This window comes from Sciurus vulgaris (genome assembly GCF_902686455.1).
Source record: "Sciurus vulgaris genome assembly, chromosome: 8".
NCBI classification, from domain to species: Eukaryota; Metazoa; Chordata; class Mammalia; order Rodentia; family Sciuridae; genus Sciurus; species Sciurus vulgaris.
The window spans coordinates 54,274,610-54,299,107 of NC_136468.1; the positions used below are offsets into that span (position 1 = coordinate 54,274,610).

At 35.5% G+C, this 24,498-nt stretch overlaps 2 protein-coding genes across 2 annotated transcripts in view; one reads left to right on the forward strand and one right to left on the reverse strand.

Moving 5' to 3' along the window:
• Nucleotides 1-24,498, reverse strand: part of ZNF804B (zinc finger protein 804B) — a gene marked incomplete at its 3' end in the record, with an annotated part of 529,013 nt that overhangs the window by 496,854 nt on the left and 7,661 nt on the right. The window lies entirely within an intron of this gene.
• Nucleotides 1,170-2,281, forward strand: TEX47 (testis expressed 47; the record flags this gene model as incomplete). Its single annotated transcript, XM_079150834.1, has 1 exon — nt 1,170-2,281. One exon carries the CDS (start codon nt 1,170-1,172, stop codon nt 1,929-1,931), a length of 762 nt encoding a protein of 253 aa, XP_079006960.1. The 3' UTR covers nt 1,932-2,281.

Here is a 24,498-nt window from a genome sequence, read left to right on the forward strand (position 1 = left end):
TTGTGTGAATATAATGTTTAGAGATGATATAATTAATTTTTATTCTAAAAATTCACTTAAATTCACATTAAATTAAGGAACCCAAATGCATTGTTGAACTTTCTTCTAACAGATTCACCATCACAGAGATGCAGATATGTGTTATTTTAGTATTTAATTAGTACAACAGATAAACTCTACAACCATATTTTTATTTACCAAAATGAAAAAGAAGAAAAAGTCAGGTCTACCATCTCTGACTTACAAATGCACCTGGCTAACAAAAGTCATTTGGACAAAGAAGCCCTCAGTTCCCCTACAGTGACATCCAGGTGTTGGTTGGCATACTATGATTAAATAGTGAAATGGGACTCGCAGTGCACTATGGCCCTTTAATTCCTCTGGCATTCCGACTCATTAATGCCCTGTGGAAGTCAGAACCCAGGACAGCTGAGAGCACCAGAGAACTGGCAGTTGGTAGCATGATGGAGGACAAGCCAGCAGGATCTGGGGCAGGTAGGTGCCAGAGCACTTGAAAGAAGAAAGAAATATTAAGTTTACCTTGGGGAGCAGGGAATTTCTGGGGTTAAGTTAAAGTAGCAAAATAATTTTATTTAAACCTTAAGAATGACAACAAAGAAGAGTAGTTTTATTGTTAGGAGAAGAAACAGTATCAACACTCATTACTTGAAAAGTGTATCATTTTTATCCAAGCAACACTTAACTTTTAGTGTCCCCAGTAAATGTTAAATAAGTTAACTTGGACTTAGATGCTCCAGATTTTCTTTTGTTAAATTTATAAAAAAATTGGAAGAATTATTATAAGTATACCATTTTTTTAATTGACCAAAAAAAAAAAAAAAAAAAAAAAAACCCACAATGTGTAATCACCATTACATTTGTAAAATTTTCTTCTTAGGATATATAATAGCTATTTCATTGCAAACTTAAAACCAGTCTCTAAAGTGTAAGTCTCATTTTGACATTTCTTTCATTTCAAAGACATTCTTAATTGATGGCACTGGGAAGGAATTTTTCTATCCAGTAACATTTGAAAAACTGTTACTCTTTTTTTATTTTTGTCAGAAGAAATAAAAACAAGAGTTCATCACTAAAGATGTATCCTGATGAGGTAACTACTGTGATAAATTAAAATTTGAAATCATCTAGAAGAATAAATAGAATTCATCATGGCCAGCACAGGCCATAATCCGAAGAGCAGCAAAAGGACTTTACCACTGCAATCTCTTCTAATGCCACAAGTACCCCGCAGCAATTATTTGCACCTTCAGGAAGAGAAACAAAGAATACAGCTAAAGAAATTTCTCCTCCATAGGATGTTTCTTGTGGCCAACACACAAGCAAACCTGGAGAAAAAGGAAATTGCTGAATACTACGAACAAGTATTTCAGTCAATTTTAAAGCGTCACCTAGGAGAAGCAGTGACAGGATTGTTGCTCGTCTACCCCACTTCCATTCTGCATATCCTGGAGTCTTCCAGTGGTACTCTCTACCAAATTCTCTTAGATTATCTAGACCATGAAAGAAAAGAAACAGAATATTTGGTCCACAACATGAAAATTATTGTCATTTCTCATAACATCCCAACGAGGCTCTTCATGCAATGGCATGTTTCGGTCATCAGAGTGCCAGTTATGTATCTTGATGATGTGACACAGTCTCAGTCCCTAAATGAGATCATCACAGATTTTCTCACCCAGACTCATAAACTAGCACTTCACCTTTTTAAGACTGTGAAAGCAGGTGCTAAGGGACCAGGTGATAATTTGCACCAAGTTGCACCTGACTTACTCCTTCCAGAACAAATCATAAAGTACCTGTTGAAATGTGAACAATTTATGGACCCGGTAACATTCATGAACATGTATAATAAACCAGTACACATCACAATGGATTCTGAGGTGGTCTGGCCTGCTCCTTCCCGTTTCTAGGGCTGAGAGATGATATGATCTGATCTCTTAAGGAAGTTCAGCTACTTTAAATAAAGGGAAAACTATTTCAATAGTTACTTTTCTCTATTTTAAAAAACACATTGCAGTATACACAGAGGTAATATGTTGATCTTTACAGAGAATGTTGAGCTAAACAAAAATGTATTTGTTCTGATATCAAGTTAAATACATTATTTTTAGGCAAATGGGTTTCATAAGTTCTATCATTTTTGTGGAACTAGAATTTTTTAAAAGTAAGAATGAAAAAGACAATTCAGATTCTTATTAATTATCTCAAAAGTTAATGAACAACCTTTACCATGTAGCAGAAGTACAGTGCTCAGGCGATAGAACATATAGAGGAACAATCCAACCCTTGAGTTGCCTGCAACCTAAAGTTAGAGGCAAGAATATGTGAAGTTAATTCTGATATGATATGATATATGATATGATTATTACTGTAGGAGTATTAGGGCTTTCTGAGCACAAGCAAGACAGTAATCACTATGTGATTTCTGCATTCTGAAAACAAAGTCTAATCTTTGAAAATAGTTCCAAAGTTCACATATTCTGGCCTACATATATAACAATAATATTGGGATCATTATAAGGCTAAAGAACACAATAGTTTTTTGAAATGTCTAGAAAACACATCATCAGATAGCTTTATATTCCTTTATGTAACATTATTTATTGAGCCCCCTTCTTTCTATATGACATTTCCATGCACTGGGTAAGGGCAGGATATACAGAAGACATTATTCCTGCCCACTTTAAAACTGTATTTCTAAACGGTTCTATGTAAGATAAACAAATTGGTTATCTTTTCAATTTATTTCCTATGAAGCAATTTTTATCGGAAATGAATAAATGTCAGATCAGATAGAATTTCTTTGGGTGAATTTTGTTTGGAAGCAGATTCTCTAAAGTTAGCTACTGAACAAAAATATAGTTTATGGATAAAAATTCTGCATTAATACATATGAATTTTGGTACATTGTATAGTATACTCCAATATATCCAATCCTTCATGTTCCTTTTACAATGTAACCTTCACATTCTTCCCATCTCCTTTTATGTGGTGGCTTCTAAATCCCTTTCCTTGAAATCAGGTTGACTTTTTGACTGCCTTGACCAATGAAGTACCTCAGGAGTTTTCCACGTGACCTTCAAGGCTGAGTCATGAAAATGCCATTGCACTTTGTTTTGCTCAGGAGCTTTTAGACCCTGAACACTATGCTGTGAGCAATCTAAGCAGTTTTTAACTGACATTCCTAGATAGGTCCCATTATATAGCCAATGTTATTCATTAGACATGTAAGACTCTGGGTGATTCCAGACTCTGGCCTTCCAGTTAACCCTGGATTTCAAATCAGGCCAGCTAATGCTATTTGGAGTTAGAAATGAGTTTTTCCCACTGAGTTCAGAACAAACTACAAGTCTATGAACATGATTAGTTATGCATTTATTTTGTGAACATACTAGAATGAATTTATTCAAATGAAAATTACCCTTTATTATTGTCACTTTTAGGAGGATTTTCGTGTAACCCAGTGATAAACCCATGCCAAAAAACATTTTGTGGTTCTTTTATGGAAGCTGAATTAAGGAAGTTTACAAACAAAGAGAGTTTAAATATTTTAGTTACATCTAATTTTTAGTCATCAACTAATATATGTTCCAATTTTATTAGTAACTAACAATCTTTCATTTGTAGAAATGTGTTTATAAATATTACACTCATTCTCAAAGAAAGATCTCCTGTCATTGAATATATTAAAGAGTGTGATACCATTTTAGTCACCTTTCATAACTGTGACCAAAATACCTGACATAAACAGGTTGAAGTTTTATTTTGGCTCACAGTTACAGAGGTTTTGCCCATAGTTGGTTGACTCCATTACACTGAACCTTAAATGAGGTAGGATGGCATAATGGAAGGAAGTGGCAAAGAAAAGTCTTTCAGCTAATGGCAGCCAAGAAGCAGGAAGAGGGAATTTAGAAGGGGCTGAATACAAAAGACACCATTCCTCAGGATGCCCCCAGTGATCTGATTTCTCCAAGTAGGACCCACCTTCTACAATATCTGCCAACTCCCAATAATCTATCAAATAGATAATCCAATATTGTGGTTCAAGTCCCAATGATTCAATAGTCCTAAAGGACCCACTTTAAACATCCTGCATTGGCAAACATGCCTTTGGTCTTTAGAGATTTTGGGAGACATTCTAAGTCTAAATCATAACATCCTGCCTCTAAGGGGAAGTACAAATTGTTTTCTGTAGCAGGTGTATCATTGAGATACTTATAAAGCTTACAACAATAATGTGCAAAGGGGACTCATACAGCTGTGTACACTTTGAGTATATTCAATAAAAATCAGAATCTTACATTTGGACCATACAAATATAACTTAGTCTGATAAATCCTCCAAATATAAATCATTAAACCTTAGGAAAACTCATAAGGTAATTTTTCAACTCAACTAAATTTATACTTTCTTTACAATGAAACTTTAATACTGGAGTACAGAACTTAACCCAAAGAGAAAATTATTTAACACTGTGAACATACAGTATTCAATACTCAGACAAAAATGAACTATGATATATACTCATATGTGTTCGGGAACACAGAAAATTCAAGCATTGTGGCCAGCACCACCCTAATCCTTTTGATTTTTTTGTAGATGCTTTGTAGTAGACTGCCCTGTTGATGTACGCTTACTTCAGAGCTAACTAATGACTTTTAGGAAGGTTTTTATTGAAGAATAACGAAAATAGTATTTGAAAACTCTCCCAGGGTGAATTCTAAAGTCTACTGTCTCCTTATTTCTAGAAGAAACATCTATATTTCTTAATGGAGAATTATTATTTAATCCCACTTTTGACATACAGTAACTTTCTTATAACTTTAGTAACACAAAACCACATTTCGATTAAGTTAAAACCTATCTCTATCAGTGGAATACCTCAGCTTCCCTGAGGAAGTAGGAATAAGACAACCTTTCACCTACTTTACATAGCAAGATACTTTCAGAGTATTTCATTGTATTAAATGATTTAATGTAGAATTAGAGTTCTCCCTCTTGTGGTCAATTATTTAAATTTCCAGATTACCTGCCCATAGAGTTATATAATAAACACAGTGCAGATATTTTTAAAGAATATAGATAGAACTAAAACAGCTCCTTTTGAATACCTGTTATTCTCCTAGTTCTGCAAATAAAAGTATATAAGACCTAAAGATATTAAGGTATTTTGCCAAAAGCAAAAGCAAGTGTTGATAACTGTAGCCCCTATTTCACCTCACTGTATTAATTACACAAATTCTGATTCCTTTACAGGTAAACTATGCAAAGCAAATTATTTTTCAACTCACTTTTCTCATTATTTTAGAATTCTAATTCTATAATGGACTTTTTAATATCCAAGAAAAATTTTGTATTTACTGACCCAATGTTGAGTCGCTATATAAAGAAATAATACCTTTCTGTTTTCTCACTTTTTTGAAAGAACAAATTCAATCCTTTTTATTAGATCATTAATTTCATTGGTAATTTGTAACAATGGTTGGACTCTAGATCCATCCTGAATACTCTTGCTGGTATGTTCCTATGCAGACATGAACTTTAAAAAGGGGTTTTCTTAATATATTTGATTTAATCACAAGTAGTTATGAAGTTAGAACAAAATGAGGATCCATTTTGAACTGAATATGAATATTTACATAATTGGTTCACCTGTAATTTTTAGTCAAAAGGATCAGTTTCTATCCCCATAGAGGATAATGAAGGGGATAATAGTGTTGTCAAGGAATTCTTTTCTGTCTGCTCACTATGGTTATTTGTTCTTTACTCCGATCCAGTTCATGCCATGACCCCAATTCCCACCTAAGAGCTAATAACTTCAAATGCTTATTTACATTTTCATTTATTAGTTTAACAAATATTTTCATACAAATATTTTGTAGTCCTCACTAATTTAGTCCCTGAACACCATGGCATAAAAAGACAAGGCTGGTGTTTTCAACAAGCATGTCATCTAGAAAAAAGAACTATAAATAAATAGATAGTGGAGTTTATTTCATACACTTTTATGTGTTGTGGGGGAAATAAAAGTCATAATAGTGACAGTGACTGAAGAGTCCATTTTTCATCATTTGGTAGTCAGGGAAGACTTCTTTTAAAGGAATTAAGTGGTCTCCAAACTGAGACTGGAATGAGAAGAGATGCCATTCATATCAAGATGGGATGGCAAAGGTCATTATATTCTGGGAGAAGAGGAAATTCAAAAACACAGGATAGGAGCACCTTGGTATGCATGAAGGATAGCAAGAAGACTGGAGTTGCTCCTTTCCATGAAGAGGAAAATTGGAGAGGGTAGCCCAGAATACTAGATATGGGACTTTCTTTTCATAGTGAGCGTCTGCATTTAATGCTGAGTATTTTCCTCATTACCACACAGGTCCCCTCTTTGTCTAGTCTTCATGTAGTGTCTTCCCAAGGAGTACCACTGGATGCTCATAAGCATCTCCACCTCCACATCTAAATTCTGTAAGAATTTTCCCACAAGGTTAACTTTGCTCTTATCAGTATCTAAAATTCCCAGTTTTATCCACATGATAACTTGTACTCTAAAGTGGAAACATACCAAGAATGTATAGTGCAAGTGATTCTGTTGAACTTTTATATTTATATATTACTATTCACTGAACTAAAATCCAAGTACAGTCACATATTCCCATTTTATTGAATTAAAATACTCTTTCCTGTTGGAGTATGTGAGCAAGTCATTGTAAGGAATCTTTATTCCACAGTAAATACATTTTGTTTGTATTTTTTTAAATCCTTATTTCAGTAATTATGCTTATCTGCTTTTGAGATATGTGTATGATATGACTAATATTCATTCATTTGATAAGAGAAATATTTACCTTCTATCTTTCCTAAGTCATTGTAAGTATAAACTTGATACTACTTAAATTATATAGTTCAAATATCTGATTGAATTTTAAAATATTGATCCATCTTTTAAATTTGTTATCTTTAGATATACATGACAGTAGGGCGAATTTTGACACATAATATATACATGATGTGCAACCGATTACAATTTTGATCACATTCTTGTGGTTGTACATGATGTGGAGTTATACTGGTTATGCATTCATATTTGATCATATAAAAGTTATGTCTGATTCATTGTACTGTGTTTCCTATTTCCATTCCCCCTCCCTTCCATTCATTTCCCTTTGTCTAATTCAATGAACTTCTACACTTCTTCTCCCTACTTTCCCTTATGTTTTTTAAGTACTGTTTTAAAAATATTTTTAAAACATTATAGTAAAGGTAAAGGCTTGATTTATGGCAGAAGAAATTCCTGAATGTTAAAACATATTTGCATGTTACTAAAATTGACTGTACTGTAATGACCTGCTAAAGAATCTTTCTCACTCAGTGCCTCTTCCCAGTTCAGCTAATCTTTGGAATTTTGAAAACTAGACTACTGTATAACAAGTTTCTTTTATAAAAGATGAAAACTACATATCTGGATATTTTAATTCTTTGATTCTTCACTTTTTATCCTGTGTAGCAACAGTTCTTGACCACAGTTCTGCTCCAGTCAAAATCAAAATGAAAAACTAAATATGTAAGTGAGATGAATGATCTTAATTATGTACTGTATCTATTACTAACTACCCATGTGTGTGTGTATATATATATGTATATAAACAAATAATTATTCCTTTTTAGGTCTCTGCTCACCTACACTGCAAAATCTATGAAGACCATAAAGTCAGTGAAACCTCTCAAATTTTAGCCAAAACTGTCTGAAAGGAATCATTATGTTGGTTTAGATAACCATGTAGACATGGACAGGACTAAGATGTCTTATTAAAAATTAGAATTCTAAAGTCTGATTTAATGACTAACATTCTCTATCACAGAGTACCTCTAGACAATACTAACATTTTTCTAAAAAAAAAAAAAAAAAATCCACCCTTCTCACCTCTATTTTAGCAAATGGATGGATAGAAAAGTGCAATGTAGAAATTTGTATGTTAATTTATAAAACCTGAATAGTAAGCCTGGTGGTATCATGAAATTAAAAAAAAATGAAGGATGAAGCACTTTTTTTAAGGTCGATAGGTAGTCATTGAAGATATTATGAAGGGCATAATCCAATTTGTTTTGCTAATGAGTGGAGAATAGACTGACAAGGAACGCCTTGGTGTTGACTTGTTCCTAGAAAGTTATTTAAACTTTTCTAACAGAAGATGGTCAGAGCCTGAACTAAATTAACGACTGTGGAAATTGGTGTAAGGGTTAGGCCGACTTGAGAGATAATCAGCAGGTGAATAAACATAGATTAAACACCTCAAAAGATGTCAAATATATTGTGTCTCTTTTTTTATCCAATAAGATGGTACCATTCCTGAGATAGGAAAGTGAGGTAGGAAACATAGAAGGAGCACTGAATTTAAAGAAACTATTTTTGTTTGATATTTCTATTAGTGATACCTCTATATATAAACATGTGAATATAATGTCATTAATTGAAATTATGTTATTTCTATTATTAATATCATTGTAGAGGTATAAATCACATATATAAAAATCTCATTCTTTGTGGAAATCACTAGGTACTAATATGCATTTTCTGACATAAGTAAACAACTTGTAGTAAAACAATTTGATGAGTTAAAATAAGATAAGCTAAAAGAAAAATTGTCCCAAAGATTACTCTGAGTGTGATATATCGACTACAACATTTCCCCATGATCATATATCTGCATTTGGTGGGGTCAGAAATAAAATCAATATTAATTATTGAGTCTAGTTTTTTCCCTTAGTCAAATAAAAGTCACTCAAAACTTTAATTCAAAAGAACTGTTTATTATCCAGGTGTAGCAGCAGACACATGTAATTCCAGAGATTCGGGAGGCTAAAGTAGTAGGATCACAAGTTCAAGGACAGCCTCAGCAACTTAGTGAGACCCTTTCTCAAACCGAAAAATGAAAAGGGCCGGGGGTGCAGCTCAGTGGTAAAAAGCACCTCTGGGTTCAATCCCCACTAGTATATTTAAAACCCATGTGTTAGGGAACATGAATGGATACACAAGCACATAATAGGCTCCAGTGGGCACTCCCCAAATTCATTGACATGTCATCTTTTCCACTTGCAATGAAAATGTAAGTGAAAAAGTGGGCTTTGATACTATATTATAATTGGTTGCCCACCACTTCTTTTAATTGGTTCCGGGAGAACATGTCAGACATTTAGTCACTCTGTCTTTAGTTACTCAGAAGGTATAGACTGGAAAACTGCCAGGCACCTTGTTAAGCATGGATACATGCAGTCATGAGCAAAATAAGCAGAATTTCTACCTTAAAGAGCATGCGGTTTCTTTTCCTTCCACTCCAAACACATAAAAGGAAATTAAACAAGAACAATAAATATCATAGCAGATATACAAGTTTAAGTGATTTATTTCCCAACTTTACACAGTTTCAAGGATCAGGGGAGTCCTCTAAGGGAAGAAAGGTATAGTAGAAGGGTGTCCTAAATCATAAAGGCAGGAAGAATCATGTAGTGTTAGACAAACTGAAAAATTTTACAAAGACAGAACCTGAAGTGCAAAGAGTAATTATGAAAGATGAGATTGGATAGTTAGGCATGGGGCCAGATTATACAGTTACACAGACCTTTAAAGCTGCATAAAATACTGTGACTTTATTCCAAGAGAACTGGAACACAGTTTTATTTAAATCAGAGGAATGCCATGATTAAATACACATTATAGAAGGACAACTATCAATTGTGGAGAAGAGATTGGACAGGAACTAGGTAATTAGCCTGGAGAGGTACACCACGTAAGAGGCTATTATAGGAAAAGAAATGATAGAAATCTATGCATAGTCTTTATAATATCTTATAAAGACAGGAGCAATAGGAAGAGGTGGACAGAAAGAATCAAGAGATATGTCAGATATCTTGGCATTTGAAAGTAGAGGGTATGGAGAAGAGAATGAGCCAAAGATGACACCCCTGCAAGTGTACATTCCCTGAGGTAGGGACCTACAAAAGCGGCAGTTGATGCTGTGCAGGAAATAATGAGATGAGATTTTCTATTTTGAACCTGTAGAATTTGAGATGTCCCAGAAACATCAATGTGAAATTACCTAATAGAAGGTTCAATATATTGCCTTGGAACTTAGGAGATGAACCTGACATAGAGATGAAGAACTGAAAATCAGTTTATCATTGGTGACTGGGGATTCAGGAGTAGTGAGTGCTATCACTCAGCACAAATAAACAGAATGAGCAGTCAGGAAAAATCTAGTTCAAAACCCTGAGAAATGCCAACAGCAGAAGAAGGACCTAGAAAGAAATCTAAGAAGACATTACTCAATTTTAATTGCTCAGAAGCCAAGGAGAAAAGCGATGGAGTTGGTGCCAGGAAAGACAAAGGAAAAGATTTCCCCAGGAAGGAATTGCAGCCTCAAAGGCAAGTGGAAAAGAGACTAGAATGAGGTTAATGACAAGAACAATATTGGTAACTTAGAAAGAGCAGAGCTCTTCAAGGTAGTAAAGGCAAAAACAGGATGCACTAAATGGGGAAGCATAGGTAGAGAAAATGGAAGCGTAGACAACATTTCCAATAGTTTGGCTGTTGGTATTGAATTTTCAGAGTAGATTTGGGAATGTAAAAGTCCCTTTTAAGTTTCCAAAATTTTGTCAAGAGTGGTGGTGCACACCTGTAATCCCAATAGCTCTGGAGGCTGAGACAGGAGGATGGCGGGTTCAAGGCCAGTTTCAGAAACTTACGAAGGCCCTAAGCAACTTGGTAAGACCCTATTCAAAAAAAAAAAAAAAAAACAGGGCTGAGGATGTAACTCAGTGACAAAGCACCCCTGAGTTCAATCCCCAATACCAGAAAAAAAAGATTCAAAAATTTTAGTAAAGAGATGACCACCAACTCTGTTCAGTTTCAAAAGACAATGAACAAGGCTCTTGTACTTTAAGGACTTTCAAGTGACTGTTGACTATGTGTATAGTTCTGGAAAGGAATGTTTTCTCAATAACCATTTGTTTAGATAAATAATTGCTCTAATATCTAGAAGAAATTCAGCTCTGCAGACAGAAAATCTAGAATATGTCTTTTATTATTTCATTGGTATTTCTATGGTCAAACTGTTACAGTTGATCACAGATCATGTCAAGTGCTTCATATACTTCATGGATCAATCACATCGTATTCATAAATTTTGCTCTGAAATCTGGCCTTTATCCAGGTCACTTCCTTTTTTGCCCAGTCAGGGCATGCTAGCAAACTGCAAATTACAGTAAAGTCTCAATTTTCCAAACTAATGACTTCAGAGAGCAATAACACACAACCCAAAATGATGGTGAATTCACGAACCATTTATCTCTGTAATGTATGTTCGTTAAACTCAGATATAAGTGCATCTTACATGGCATGTATAACAAAATGATAAGATATTTCAGCTGAAGTCACTCAAGGGAATTGGCAAGTTACACTTCTCAGTACACTATTGTTTATATCACCTTTGATATTAAAGTGACTTATTAAAATAAACTAACATATAACAGTTTTTTCTCTTTCTGAAATTGTTCATTAACAAAAGTAAAGAGAATAGTATAAGAAATCAATTTGCCCATCACCCTCATTCAACAAATATCAGCATCTCTTTTGAAAATTTACTCTTTGTTAATAAGAATGACTACCCTCTAACATATTAAGAAAGCAAACAAATATTAGAACTAGAGCTGGAGACATTGCCATTTCAGCCTAATAACCCAGTGAGGACAGAGAAGCAAGCAGAGAACTTTTTCAAAATCATGGCAGTAACTGATAAGAGGGCAAGAGTAGGACAGAGCTCACATCTTTCCTATTCTCTCTGGTGAAATCAGAACTACACTTCTACTCTCATTCTTGGTGTATAGTTTTTCAAAAAAATCTATTATAACTCTCCATTGTCTCATAGAACATGCACACACATGCACACACAAATGAAAACACTTGAAGTTTTTAAAAGTTGGTACACTAGTCATATAGTTATTGGGCTGCACTTTCAGGGATGGGGGAACTGAGTGATGGGCTCTGAGAGACAAAAAAATATTCTTATCTTGAATTTTTAAAATCAGATTTCATCCATATGTATCAACCAATATATTCAATGTTGCTTTAATGAGATTATTTTTACTGCAGTTCTTGTATTCCTTTTACCACTTAAAGGGAGGTAGTTATCAATTTGACATTTGCACTTTGGGACTTATTACACAAATAGCAAATATTTCTATAACTAAAAAAAATGCTTAGGACTTTAATGTAATACTGATTTGAAATGAATATGATTTTTTTCCCTAAGAGTATTCTTGTACCAAAATAGAATTTTGTGGGATAATTCTTTGGAGAAGCACTCATCTGTGCCTCTTGCTAAAGAAATTTACTCAGGGTACTGTACAATGACAGAAGACTTGGAAACCCACAGGTTACAGATAGGTGCATTCTGTTAGCAAAAGCTCCTTTTTGTTTATCTCTGGCAATACCTGATTATTCCTGCTGCTATCAATGTCATGATAGTTGTATAAGCACAAATACGAAATTTATAAATGACAATAAAACTATTGCCACCAAAATATTGCCATGCAGATGACTTCCAATTGATTAAGAGGAATAAAATGCTGGCATAAATAACATTACATGTGCATATTTGTAATGTAATTGTAGATGAGTAGAGATAAATATGTTAGAGTATATATGTGTGTGTGTGTGTATTTATGTGTGTAACAGTCTTAACCCAACATGAAGAAACCAATTAAGGAATTTAATTATCAAAGCTTGAGAGTATGTTACAAGCAAGGCTTTGTATTAAATAATGCAGACCATTTCTCTACCTATGATTCCCCCCTGACCTCCATTCTGAGACCCTGCTGACAGAAGCTGCCCATGAACCTTTCTCAGAATGTCTTTCCACAGCTACCTGGGTAGACCACAGAGAGTGTGACCTTCTCCCTCTTTCCCTCACCCAGCCCCCTTTTTCTCCTCTTGTTCTAGGATAGTTATTATTTACCAGGAGCAGAGAAAGCCCATTTGAAAGGTGGGAAATTATGAAGTTGACATAAGCAGCAGAGACTGACATATCTGAGAACAACAGAGGAACAGAGTCACCTCAGCTCTTGATTCCATTTTCTATCCCTGACTGAGGCCTGGTAGCATTTTCTACCCTTGAATATTTTCAACTAATTCTTGTTCACTTAGGAGTTGTGAAGTCTTTTGTTTGTGTTTTCTTTTTCTCTGGAAGCAAATGATTGCTATGCAGTAACATTTCTTAAAGCAACCTTCTTGCACATAGTAGAATAATTCTAGGTTTTGCACTAAAAAATTCATGTTCATAGCTCAGATTTTCTGCTGGTTAACTGTGGTTTGAGAAAGTTGTTTAACCTTTGAGCCTCAATTTTTTCACCTATAAATTGAATTTGCACTTGAATATTAAATGAGATAAATCATAAATGAAAATAACTGGCAAAGTTTTTCTTTTTAATTAAACTGAGCTTGGAGTGTGGTTTGCAGGTTTGTGCTTTCCATAATGCAGTTATGACAATCAACTTTTAACAAGAGCATAAGATGGTTTGAATTCTGACCAGCAGCCCAGGGAGACTTTAGGAATGTCAGGCCAATTAGTCAAGCTGTGAATACATACTGCTTCTGTAGCAACCATCCAGTAGTCTGAAGATATTCTAGAGTACCTCCTAGCAGGATAAAACGTGGGGTAAGTTGTTAAGCAAGCTTTTGCTGCTGCTCTTAATATCCTCTAGAAGAATCTGAGCTACCTTTGATAAATGCCTAAATACAAATTCAGACAACTGGACCCTGATTAGTTAATCAACTTTTATTAGTATACATTATGAATGCCCTACTTATATTCTTCAATAATAATGTGAATGTTAGAAAATTACTCCACCATTGAAATTATATGACTTAATATACTTGTGAAGAAACTTTTATTATTATTTCAAAGAACTCAAATTCTAAGATTAAAATGGACTTATGTTGGTTTTATGGGTTTTTGTTTCCATTATGTTTCTAACAAGAAATTGGTTGCTTAATTATATGTACTTAAAAGAATGAGATAGTAATACCACTGTGCCTTGTCACCTTGAAATACATAAATTGATTTTTAATATTCATACCTATGAGCAGAATTAGAACATGACAAAATAAGAAAAAGTACATTATGATAAGGGAATCAGAAGGTACATTTTTACTCCTCCTTATGAAAAGAAATCATTTGGGATTTTCATATTATAACATTATTTGTGGTCTATGTGAGATAAAATTGTTTAAGTGTTTACTTCATCTTTGAATCGTTATGAATTTTTAGTGCATTTGAGTTCTCAGAATGTTTTTTTCATAATTTATTTTTTTAAATTCATATTTATTGTAAACAAATGGAATACATCTTGTTTCTCTGTTTGTACATAAAGTAGAGGCATACTATTTTTGTAAACATACATTTACCTAGGGTAATAGTTTTTGATTCATTCTGTTATTTTTTTTCTTTCCTCCCTCCCTCCCACCCTTCTTATCCCTCTATACAGTCCCTCCTTCCTCCATTCTTGTCCCCCTCCCACCCCCCATTATGTGTCATCATCTGCTAATCAGTGAGATCATTTGTCCTTTAGTTTTTTGAGATTGGCTTATCTCACTTAGCACGATATTCTCCAATTTCATCCATTTGCCTGCAAATGCCATAATTCTATTATTTTTTATGGCTAAGTAATATCAGAATGTCTTTATAGTTTGTAAAATTGCTAATAAGAAATCTTTACCATCCTTTTCATAATGAAAAAAGGAAGTCTGAACATTAGTTGATTTTATCAATAATATTAACATTAACTGCTGTAGATGTGAATATTTCTCCAGATTTTTGTATTTTAATTTTGCTTTATGTATAGATGCACAAATTTTATTTTACATTGCGAGTGGTCTAATCAATTAGATTGAATAAATGCATGAATGACTGCATGGACGGCTGTACTGAGAGTCTACTAAGCTGTGTGTGAAAGGCTAGTATTGGCATAGTTTGTCTAGAATGAAATTAATGCTTTCTTCTTGTTGATATGGCTGGGAACTGGGTGCTAGGGAGGTAGGTAATCACAAAGCTTTACAGAGAATATCCACCAGAGCTCCTAACTTTAAAAGGAGAGAATAGAGGTGAGCAAATAATAAATCCTTCCTCAGTGTTATAAAACTGGAGTATTGGTGAGTTGACATTGGTCCAACAATTGCATAATTTAATGAGCACAACAAACTCATGGGATGCTTGCTTAAAACGCACATCCCAGGCCCTAACGCAAATGTTCTGATGCCTTAAGTTTAGTTTATGTACCTAAAATCTGTACTTTAATCCCATTTATATAGCAACTGATGGAAGTGAGTGCTAAAGGGCATTCTGATTTGATTTTATTTAAAGTCGCTAAGTTGTCATATTTGTCATATAACTTAACAGTCTTGTTTTCCATCTTGATACTCCAGATTCAGTGACATATACAGAAAGTATTCACTTTGATTGCAATTAATCAGTCAACTTGCCGTTTCTCTAGAATCATCACAAATTTTAAACTCCAGTTTTTGAAAGCTGAACCAGTGATACATTATAAGACAGGTCATAAATAGACATTTATCACACATATGCATTTGTTTCATTTGCATTTTCCATGCTTGACTCATAATTACATTGGGCAGAAAACATGGGTTCCTCACATTAGTAGCTCCCTTGGCTAGCAGCAATGCCAAACACAATTAATCAAAAAGTACCTTCTTTTCAGGAAGATGCCTACATTCCTTTATAGGAGGTATGAGTGGTAGGAGAGTTGCATGGCAGGGAGAGATTAAGAAACTATGTAGGACTAAAATCTAGTAGATTTACTAATCTGTCAAGGGAATACAGAACATTCTTAAGATTCAGTCTTAGGTTACTGTATGAAAACCATGTCCCCAAGCAGATGGAAGAATAATTTAGTTTTGGAGATCATATATGAAATGTTTATGAAGATAATTACAGTGAATAACTACACATATCTATGAATCTAAAATTCTAAAATAAATGTAGCAGAATAAAGGCCTCCACAGATGCCCAAGGTCTAATTCTCAGAACCTATAAATTCTGCCTTACCTGTTAAGAGGAAATTTGCATTTGTAACACTAAGTATCTTGAAATTGGAAAGTTATCTAGGATTATCCAGGTGGGTTCAATCTATCCTACATACTTTAAAACAAAGATTTTTTTCTTAGCAACAGAGAATCACAGAGATGACAGCATAAGGAGATAGTGCAGCCTTTGGAAGCAGAGATACATAGTCATAAGCAAAGGAATGTAGGCAATTTCTAGAAGCTGGAGAAAGAAAAGAAAGTCTCTAAAAAGAAAACCTGCTCTGCCTATACCTTGACTTTAACCCAGTGAAACCTCTGTAGGACTTCTGGCCTGCAGAAAATAATAAATTTGTCTCCTATTTTAAGTCACTAAGATTGTGCTAATTTGTTACAGTAGCAATAGGAAACTAATTTATGACAGATCTGGATTAAACAACAATATTTCTACCCACCAGTCAGATTTCTATTTATAGGTATACAACATACAAACACACACATATACAGTGCATATAACAGAAAATAATTTCCATCATTAGTTACTGCAACTCCCTCCTAGTTTACGCAAACTTTCAGTAAAGATTATAAATGCAGTGCAAGGTATTTGCTAGTAATCAGTTCTATTCTCACCCTTCCTGCTCTCCTCCTCTGGGACTGGAAGCCTGTAAACTACTGGCTGGACACCTATAAAGTGCATATCCCAGAGAACCTTGCCAACTGGTTTCTGGTTAGGTTTTCCAACGGAAAGCACTGGGCAGGGGGTGGGGGAAGTAGAAGTTAGGAAATGGGGGGTGGGGGGAGAAAGGTGGCTACAGCTGCCTCAGCATATAGATCCTCACAGTTCTGGTAGTGGCAGCCAAGTTCAGGGCAAGTGCTGACTGGTGCAATAGCAGCACAATTGTGGCTGCATCCGGCAGTGGTAGGCACCAACAGCTTGGGCAGTGGGACTGTGAGCTCCTGCAGAAACTGAGTTCCTGCATGCCTGCAGGACAGCAGTGAGGTGGTTTCAGAAGCCATGTTCCACCACTACCACTAACCTGAGAGTGCAGGCCCACAGGGTCCATGCAACACTACTTTCTCCTTCCTTCCTCCAGTCCTGGGGGTGGTAGTGACTTCCCAGCGGTTAGTATCTCTGGGTAATACCTTCCCTTTTTCTCTTCCTGAGGCTTTTCAATACATTTGTAATTGTATTCCCTCCGTTTGAAAGCCTGAGAATGGTTTCTGTTATCTAAGTCGACAGTGATACAAATGCTTTTGTAACATGAAGTGGCAGATGACATACATTGATTGAATACATTCTTATGGGCTAAGAACAGAAGGTATGTGTATAAAAGCTTATATCTACACATCAATTTTAATGTTTGCTCCTTGAGTGAACATACATATGTATATGTGTAACATATACAGTCCTTAGTCATATAGTATTTCCTCATTTCAAATAATTTACTGGCAAATCAGGTTTTGTTGGGGAAAGATAGTGAATGGGTGTGGGGGATGCTGATTGTTGATTAGAATTTCCAAAGGCAGTGGAAAACATTTAGGCACAGTAATGAGGTTGGATGTTCAGCAGCACAGAGACAGTAGTTTTAGATTAAATAGCTTTCCATATAGAAAGGGGAGGGGATCCTTCCTCATGGCAGCAAAATCATAAAAACAACTCTTCTACTTTACTCAATTTGCTCTGATAAAAACACCAAGAAAAATAGAAAAGCCACTTCAAATATATCATTGCCTTGAATTAAGGCTGTGTTAGAAAAGTAGGGCACACTGAGCATTTTCATTAAAAAGTTGTGGAAACATGGACTGCTATTTCTAACAGTTGTGTTAAACAGAATGCTAACTGGCCCCTATGTCAGTGCTTTTCTTCCCAAGAAAGCACTACAGTAAAGATCAATCTTATAGGGCCATCCAGAAGAGCAAAGATTTCAACCATTGATATAAAATGTTAAGTTCCAAGTCAGTGTTGAGAACATTTTAAGGAGTTTCAGAAACCTGTTTTTAGAAGATGTCAAAATGATAGAAGTAACCACTGGCTACATTTCATTGTGCACTTACTATGTACCAGATCCTGAGCTAAGCCCTTTACATTCATTAGCTCACTCATTGCAGACAATGGCCCTACAGACAGGAATTACCACTGGTGCACCACCTGAGGCTCATCATGGTCCAGCCATCACACAGTTGGTTAGAGCTGACATAGGAGGTCCAATCAGTTCCATCCAACTCTGAAATCAAGACCCTTCATCGCCTCTGTATACTTAGAACAAGAAGGGAAAAAGTTTAATGCTCTCACTTTAAAACTGGAGGAATGAGAGTAAATATATAAATTAAGGCAAAATATATAAATTATACAGTCATGTGCTGCATAATAACACTTTGGTTAATGATGCAACAAAACTATGACAGTGTTCCCACGAGATGAAAATGCAGCTGTATATAGCTCTATAAAGTTAATTTTCAGTTCCTCACTCCTTATAAGAGACTATGTCTCATGAATTTACTGCATAAGTAAATAGATGAATGATGATTCAACTTTGGAACTTTCATTTTCTTATCCTTAAATTATTTCTGATTTTTGTAATAGTAACAGAAAATTCATGGTTACCTATTGCATTTGGTGCGATTGACAGGAAGTAACTAGAAGGTCTAATATCAGAACAACAGAATGATAAGAGTTTAGTTCTATAGTGAGATTGAGTCATATATCTCTTGACATAGGTGATTTACTTACGTCCTTGTTATATGACCTACAGGGTCCTAACTGGTCCCCAGTCCTTCCTTGCTTGCAGCCCCTCAGCTTACCCCCATATCCCAGGCTTGACAGTCATTCTTGAGTTCTGCACCAGGCTCTGTACCGGGGTAACTCCTCCTCATTCCTCATGTCTCATATGAGCCATCTTTCACTCTGGGAAGTTTTCTATAATTCTAGGACTAGCTGAGGTCACCCTGCTATATCTTTCTTTATCACCAATTACTTTTCCTTCACAATAAACTTGCACTTTTATAGAGTGCTATGAAGTAAAAACCTGCTTATTACCTATTTTCACTCCCTATCAGCAGACACCTTCTATGTCTGTTGTGCTGGCTTCACTATCACCAGCACCTGGCAGAGTGCCCAGTATGTGCCCAGTAAGGCCCCCAAAAGTGTTAGTGAAAACGTAAGATCTGAATTCTACCAGCTTTGAGAAAGAGCCATATTGCCTGGTGAATTTTCCATTGGGAGCCTGGGATGACAGTGTATTTCTTCCAAGCAGGGCAGCACAGAGCTCTTCCAGCCATCAAAGTCCTCACCTTAAGAGCCTTTTTCTTCATCGTCTCCACACCCTAAGAGGGCCCAAAGCATCCTCCAAAGCAGAATTGTAAATTAAAAATCATCTTCAGTGCCCTATCCAATACTCTCATTATCCCTTGTCAATGGCCTCATTCTTTCTCCTTTAGGGATGAAAGACATCTAAGATGTTAGGTTAAGAGAAGAATCTTTCCTAGATCCTTCATTCACACAAAAAAGTAACCAGCAGGATAAAGAGTAAATAACTCTATTTTTGCTATTAAATGCAAATATATACAAGTTATGTTATGAAATATAAATTGAAATGCCAGGCATCAATGACTAGGAATGGAAGATTCTCCACAAAGTAGAGAAAGGATTTTCTCGGTAGACCTCGCCAATTGTCTGCCCTCCCCACACAACATAAGGGGGACACAAGGAGACATGAAACCCAGTCAATGTGCAAATAGTCCTTTTTCTAGGTTCAATATCTACAATAACCCCTCAGTCCCCCTGTGATCACATTTTGCGGGATACAGGGGCTACCTGGAATTGAACTCAGGGCACTAGACTGCTAAGCCATATCCCCAGCCCTACTTTGTATTTTATTTAGAGACAGGTTCTCACTGAGTTAGTTTGCACCTTGCTTTTGCTGAGGCTGGTTTTGAATTCACAATCCTCCTGCCTCAGGCTCCCGAGCTACTGGGATCACAGGCATGCACCGCCATTCCCTGGCCTGATCACACTTTTGGTGCTAGCCTGAAGGCTGCACCACACTGTGACCAAGAGGATCACAGAAACCCTGCCTTCAATTGCTGTCATCCTCTGGTCTCACGCAGACAACTGAAGTTTCAAAAAAGAATTCTGAAAATTCCATATAAGGATATAACCAAAAGGACAAAATTGAAAAGTCTACATGTACGAGTTTAGAACTGTCTTGAACTACATTAATTTTAGACTCAGTCCTAAGTGTTCAGTGCCCGTGGAATTACTACAACTGGGACAGCTTTAGTAGTTCATCCATTTCAGTGACTCCTCCCCCTGCCTTTTTTTTTTTTTTTTTTTGGTTCAAAGGAGGAGTTTGGTCAATTATCAAAGCCTGTAAGTATTATTACTACTTCCCAGGATATTTGGTTCATGAAGAATTTCTCTTCACACAGTGTGATTTATCTTTCAGTTTCACTACATGGCCAGCAAGCACCTGGCACATAATAGACCCTTAGCAAATGCTTAAATATATAATTGACTGACTTCATGAGTTACTTTGACTCCTCAGTTGAAATTTTCTTATGCTTTCAATTCTATAAATCTTTGCCCCCTTGGCCAGCCTACCATATGCAGGTTTCTGCCCTGCAGTTTGGCTAATTTCCATGGATGCAGTTTAAAGTGGGCCGCCCTTCCACTTTGGGGACCTGCTCAGGGGAATACTTGTGCTTCCTTGAGCTAATTCTCTTAGGTATTCCTCACAGCTGAGCTCCCAAAGTAATCTTAACAATTTTTACAAAAACTACATAGAATAAAACTTTTACATAATCAATGCCTATGATTGAATTAATTGGCACAGTATCGGAGAGCTAGTAAAGCTGCTCCAGGTAAAATGTGCTCATTTAACTATATTTTGAAATAAGCAGTGTTTACCTCTCATAGTCCATCTATGCAGTCTTCAAATCAGAGCCTCTATAGCTTGTACCAAACACACCTTCTCTGCATAGATATGATTTAAAAACAGGAGAGACCTCTGAGACCTTCCTCCTACCTTAAAACAAAGCAGTTCTGCTTGTGTCTATTTTGCAAGGTTCCTAGGATTTCCTTTGAACAAAAGGCATTATAGTCTTTTTAAAAAGTTGAAAACACTACTCAAACATTAATAAGTTGTTTACAAACAGGGCAGTAAGAAATGCACGGGTGTCAGTTCTTTCCACACCTCATCAAACACAGCACTCATCAGAGCAGAAGTGAAATCCTAAGGCTGGCCTTATATTCAGGACTTGATGAATAATTTAAAACAATGTATTGAATTTTTGTCACATAAGCAAAGCACATGTTGCATTCCAGGTACTGTGCATTCCATCTAATGTTAAGACCTTCAGATTAAGTGATATTCTTACACAATACAAATCTATCCAATATCACTACCAATGAATATTTTTATACCAATTGTCATTTCTGTCCACCTAGGCTTTTTTCACTTGCTCTGTTCCTTGTGGAGGCTGGTTTTCTCTATCACTTTTGAGGTGTACAGCTCATTCCAATGATCATAGAGAATAGAATAGAGTGTGATCTAAAAAATTAAAAAAATAAACAAAAACAAATTCACAGCAAAATGACCCGCTATCAGATGGAACACATAGTAAAGTTTTATTGCTTTTTATTACTTTCCCTTTATAAGACAATTTCACAAATCTTCCCTCTGTGATAATAAGAAAGCAAATCATCAGTGATTGTCACCAATGATTGACCCAGCAATATCATATAGATCTTGAACTCATAGAATGTAGCATATGGATATAGGAAGAAGAGCAATAAATTTGAATTAAGATACAATGGCTTAGTCCATTTTCTATTGCTACAACAAAATATCTAAGACTGAATGATCTATAAAGAATAGGGGTTTATTTTGGCTCACAGTTCTGGGGTCTTGAAGTACAAGAACATTGCTACATTATCTTGCTGGCTTCTGTTGAGGGTCTGTGCTCTCTCAACTCATGGCACAAAGCAGAAAGGCAAGAGGACACAAGCAGAAGAAGCAAAACAGGAGGGGTGACTTGCTTATAACAATCCACTCTTTAGCTAACTAATCCAGTCCCATAAGAAGGGGAACCCATTATCTTGTGAAAAGCATGAATCCCTCTTAACAATACCATCATCTCTCACAGGCCCACTCCCATCTCTACTACAATGGTAACAAAATTTCACCCAAGTTTCTGAGGAGACAAGCCATTTTCAAACCATAGCATACTTGAGTTCTTTAAATATATATAAATTCATTTAAATGAGAATTTATTAATATAAGCATTATTTGGTCCTTATAATCTTGGCAATAATCCTGTTTCCATAGTAACACAAAGTTCTATTTTATCCTCACGCATGCTTCTGAAATTATAACAACTTTTCTAATAATGTTTACATATCATTTGCACATAAATTTCATTTTTGTGAGAAGTCCAAGCTAGAGGTTTCTTTCTTTTAATCACGTATTGTTATCTTGCCACTAAAGTACATAATTCACATCTTCTCTCAAATAATGAAAACTCACCAGAACCATTCCTATTTCCAAGAAATTTTTAAATTTGCATGATGGTCAGAACATTACATTTCAACATGTAATATTAAGTAAAAGATAATGAAATACTTCACAGATGTCACCCTGGATAGAATCTAAGTGTTTTATTAGCATAAGTCGATTCATTTTTACCTAATCAGTATTCTCCCCTTCATGGGTTTCAAATACTTGGCAAGTTTCCTTCAGTCAACGTGAAGCAGCTGAAACACTATCCAGTTACCTATCCCCACCCAAATAGAGAGGTTTTATTCAAAAGCTTGCTCTCAGTTGAGCTGCACATATATGTGTTCCTTACTAAAACTCATTTTAATAACTTTTAAGAAGACAGTTTATAATCTGTCATATTAGGCAAATCGCCAAAGGCAGTCGCCTTTGGGGTGGGGTGGTACCCAGTTCAAAACACTCCTGGGGCTTCCAGCGACCTATCACCTTTTAAATGCACATCTGCGGTATTAAAAAAAATCTGCACACCTGTGATTTGTGGCAATTTCGACAAAAGTTAAAAAAATCTTTGATTTAGATACTACCATATGTAGCATAGGGAATTTGAGGAACTTTGAAGAATTGTAATTATTACTTCAATTGATCTTATTAATTTACTTAAAAGTAATATTTTCCCCCTTAGGAATTTGCAAATATACAAATCAAAGACTAAATAAACTAAAAAAGGGTAGCCTAAAATATGCCTTGGAAATGGTCTGATTTTCATGTTCTTACGTTTACCTTCTAGAAACAGAATATAGATGGTATAAAAGAGGAACACCTAGAAAAGGCAGTTTTTACAAATGTGAACCATATCTTTCTAAACATGTCATCATGTTTTGCTGAGTTTATCACCCCATAAAGAATATAAGAACCATGAGTATATTTCAAGTATTTTATTACAATAAACATTATAAGAAAGAATTCTGGGTGGCAGAAATTTTAATTTATATACTAGAAAATAATGCCAAGTGATGTGGCACTGGATGGTCTTTGTTCTCACAAGTGTTTCGGTCCTTTACAGGACTTAACAATGAGAATTGCCAGCTGTCTTTGAATATCTTTGAATGTCTTTAAAGGGATGTCATGTTGAAGAGGGAGCTCTTCTTGCTTCCCTACTCTCTTGCTTCAAAAGGACACACAGAGAACCAGTGAGTAAAAGGAGAAAGAGACCGAGACATTTGGGTAGAAGCAAAAGCAGACTCTGCATTAATTCAGTACTCATAGGAGACTAAAGTCATCTTGATAAGCAGAGAGCACCCTACCACTGCAAATGTTACTCCATATTAAAGGTGAATGTATTCTGAGCAGTTCAGTATAACCAGAGCATAGGATCACATAAAAGAACAGGTAGAGTAAAAGATGAAGATGTGGGTGGGAACCAAATCATAAATATGCTTAAAAATCACCCAAGGATTTTGAATTTTTTTAAGATGTGTGAATGTAATTATTATAGCCTCCTCTATGTCTCTTTTCTTCACATTCAGGTGAAGCAAATCAACAGGAGAGTATCAGACATGGGGGAGACTCCATCTTTTTCATCTTTCAAAAAAGAGTCCCCGTGGTCATTTTCTGTTTAGAGCATGACATTTATTTCATTCACTAAGAAAATGCATGTAGCCATTGCTTGCTAAGAAAGACATTGAATATAATTATTCATAACAAAATGGAGACTGGACAGGACATAAGTGAATGGAAGGGATGGGAAATGACTGCTTGTCTGATGCTGAGGAGGTATTTAGGACAAGTGAAGTGCTAAGTAGCTGTGAGAAGAAGGGTTTTGGAACAAAACACTGGTAGGTACATTCTGGATGGAGAGGGGCCTGACTAAATTCTGAGCTAGAGATGAATGTT